At 42.1% G+C, this 3,719-nt stretch overlaps 1 protein-coding gene across 4 annotated transcripts in view; it reads left to right on the forward strand.

Annotated features, from left to right (window-relative positions):
- Ropn1 (rhophilin associated tail protein 1) overlaps positions 1-3,719 on the forward strand; it is a 29,320-nt gene that overhangs the window by 20,399 nt on the left and 5,202 nt on the right. For all 4 annotated transcript variants that reach the window (XM_048794133.1, XM_015487287.2, XM_048794134.1 and 1 more), the window contains 2 exons: positions 1,229-1,346; positions 2,461-2,622. In XM_048794133.1, coding sequence (XP_048650090.1) covers positions 1,229-1,346; positions 2,461-2,622 — 280 coding nt within the window. The remainder of the gene's footprint in view (positions 1-1,228; positions 1,347-2,460; positions 2,623-3,719) is intronic.

Here is a 3,719-nt window from a genome sequence, read left to right on the forward strand (position 1 = left end):
GTGTTATTGAGTTCTATAGTTTCCTTATTCAACTTTTGTTTGGAAGATCTGTCCAGTGGCGAGAGAGGTGTGTTGAAGTCTCCCATGATTATGGTATGGTGGTCTATTAGACTCTTGAACTTGAGAAGAGTTTGTTTGACGAACATAGCTGCACCATTGTTTGGGGCATAAATATTTATGATTGTTATGTCTTGTTGGTGTATGGTTCAGTAACAAGACTTTTGATGGAGACACACCCTGCTATATAGCATCAACCACCATGTCACCTGCTCATACCCATTCCCTGCTGCAGACAGCCTCTTTCCATCCATGCCAATACTGAAATAGAACTTAGTCTATTTTCCACATTGTCCCCCAAAGTCCACTTCATTCACAAAGCAGTGGTGACCAGGCAGTTTTACTGAAATTGTTGAGGAAACAAAGAGAAGCGTTTTGCCTCATGCGTATCATATTAAGCTTGAAACCTTCTTTGGCTTGTCTTCTCTCCTGAGCCTCCCTTAGTACCCTGCCAGTCTTCTCTGTCTTCCTTGGTGAAGCCTCAGGCCTCTCCCCAGCCAGAAACCCTTCCTCACTCACCCTGGGAGCCATTCTATTCCCTCCCCTTTCTCAGGCAAATCACTTTTGTTCTCTTCCAAATTCTCTTCCCCACCCACTGCCTGATACAACACAGATGTACACATGCATATATATATATCCTATACGTATGTATCCTAGGATATATGACCCTCTGTGTATATGAAACACTAGGAGGGATGACTTGGGGAAAAACAAAACAAAACTTGACCGAATATGCCCCAACATAATTGCACAACACACTTTAGTTGGTTTGAATATTCTTCAACCTTAGAAACAAACTTTTATACCCTAAGCATGCTCCATTTCTTAAGTGGAAAGTAACACAATCAGGCTTTTCTCATATGCAAATGAACTAAGCACAGTGTCTAAATGCTTTCAAACTGTTCTTTCCTCTACCCCCTTCCCTTAAAAATGAGTTGAGGAGAGGAAAAGGAAATTCCTGAAGCAGCTGGAGGCTGCTGGACTATGGGACACTCCTCCACCCTGCTAATTTTTTTTTTAATTTTTATTTTTATTTAATTATGTTTTTTAGTCATACATGACAGCAGAATGTATTTTGACATATAATACATACATGGAATGTACATACATCAATCATAATGTCTATTCTATTCTGCTGCCCTTCCTATCCCTGTTAATTTTTGTCTTACAGTTATTTTGGGTCTATGTCCCGTGGAGAGATCCCTCCAGTGGGAGAGCGGTCTGAGCGAGTTGCTTTGTCCAACTGGGCGGAGCTCACACCTGAGCTGTTAAAGATCCTGCATTCTCGGGTAAGAGGCATGCAGGGAAAGGTTGCTGCTCCATAGGTACAAACAGAGGCCATCTGTTCCTCTGCCAGTCAGCTGTTCACTTAGCAGGACCCTAAAGTTCACTAAATCTTGCCCTGAAGGTAAATGTCCCCTTGGGTAAATTGAATAGGCCAAGGGCTAGCTTGTCATGGGGCCATCACAGATCCCCTTAAGCTGACACAATGCCCAGGGACTCAGTGCAGTGCTAATCCTTCTCTCCTGAAAAATATGGGTCTGCAGTTGCTTGAAAGTGTCTCCCAGATGGATCAACAAGGCCATGACATGCGGCCATCCCACTTTGGGGAGGAGCTTATTGTAGTTCCCCAGTGCAAACATAGCCTAGTTTTTAGGGAACACCCTGACATTCTCCCCAGCCCTGTCATCCTAGAAGTTGCCTGATAAATGAATGAGGAGAAACTGGCTTGAGAAAGTTTGTGGTTTGGCCAATTCTCAAAAAAATATGGATTAGCACCACCATTCCTTGCCCTAAGATCTTGGACAGAGAGATCTGAGGCAATTCAGGACTGACTTAGCCAACGACCTCAGTTCCAGAGATTTAGTGTTTTATTAGAATCAGAGGGCTAGGAAAGGGGTTGGGGCTTCACTGGGGCAGCTGTGCCCTCATCACCTTGTTCAGTCAGTCATTCACTCCTGTCCTTTTAACTTCCAAGTTCCTTGTGCATTGAGCCTGACGGAGCTCTAGAGTGAGATCAAACAACATTAGGCATCCAGTCTCAACCCCTACACATCAGCCATGTTCCCCACGTCATTCCTGGGGAAATGGGAGGTAAATGAGATCCAGTGCAAAGAATTCAGTGGAGACTTGGAAGCAAGATACCCTATGTCTATCTCTAATATAATTCTGACATCTGAAATTACAAAATATATATGCATATTAAATGATATCTCAGCATGCTCTTCAGTAGGCCTTGCAGGAAGAACTGCCAAAGAGGGTCCTCTGACCTCCCTAATTAATACCTACCCTCAACCCCACCCCTTTACACATGCTGGCAGAACTTGGGGACTGACCTGCCAATCAGGGCATCTCCTACCTTTCCCCTCATTCTTTATATTTTGTCTGTCCCCTGCCCTGCAGGTTGGTGGCAGGCTGATCATCCATGCTGATGAACTGGCTCAGATGTGGAAGGTGTTGAATCTGCCAACAGATCTGTTTAATAGTGTGATGAACGTGGGTCGCTTCACGGAGGAGATCGAGTGGCTGAAGTTCTTAGCCCTTTCCTGCAGCTCTCTTGGAGTTGTAAGTTAGCCCCCCCACCTTCCTTGAGTTCCTTAAGGGAAAATCTTCCTCCAGACTTGGAAGGATAATTCACATTATCACCCCTCCAGGGCTAATGACGAGCCTGCTTCTTTTTGTCTTCTCCTCCTCTCTGAATTAAGAAATGCATTTCTATATGCATCAGCTGGAAGCAGGAGATGGGAGGAGAGAGAGAAGAGAATTATCATCAGGTTCTAGGGACAGTTCAAATTATTTGTGAAATTTGATCATTGCCCTCAGATTTATTTTCACCCCACTCCACACCTTTCATTTAGAGATAACCAAGAGCCAGCTATAGAATAAGACTTGCTCACTTGTAGATTCCAGACACCTTCAAGATATACCAATAGTGACTTTTAAAAAGGGGTGTAGCCTTATAGAAAATGACTATTAGATAAACATAATTGGATGCAATGATCAGAGATAAGAAAGCAAGCAAAGAGAGATGAGGCTATTTCTAGAACTACAGTTATGACATCACTGTGCATACAGGATGTTCATACAAATTCATGCCTTTTCCAAATTTGACTTGTTTCGCAACTAGAAAAGCCATTTTCCTGTTTTGAAGCAAAAGATGCTAAAAACAGTTTTTTAGGTATCTTATATGTGAACTCACCCTTGTTAATAATTGTTATGATACCTTAAATAAAAATGAATCAAAATTATTCAGTTTTAAAACTATCCCTGAAATGATACATACAAATTTAAGCATTAATGAGGAAATTATCACCTCAGCCCAAACCAACTGGTATGAAAAGGTAGTTTGAATTATTCAGCACATCTAAACACGATCTTGTTCTTTCTTCTCCAATATGCTTGGAACACATATTTGACATTCTGTTTCTGAGCAAATTTAGCAGAAATACTGTAGTTCAACTTTTGGGTTTCCCCGGTGACCTTTATCATAATCACTTCTTTAGATAGAAGAAAAGGAGAGCCTTATGGGTTGATTTTTTTCTTTATTGTCCTTATATAACAAATAAATTACTATCCTCCAAAGAAGAGAGGAAAAGGTAGCATGGGCAAATGAGCTGTCAATCACAACTGATATCTCTTCTGTGTGTGTGTGTGGGGGGGGG

This window comes from Marmota marmota, unplaced genomic scaffold, assembly GCF_001458135.2.
Source record: "Marmota marmota marmota unplaced genomic scaffold, marMar, whole genome shotgun sequence".
Taxonomy (NCBI): domain Eukaryota; kingdom Metazoa; phylum Chordata; class Mammalia; order Rodentia; family Sciuridae; genus Marmota; species Marmota marmota.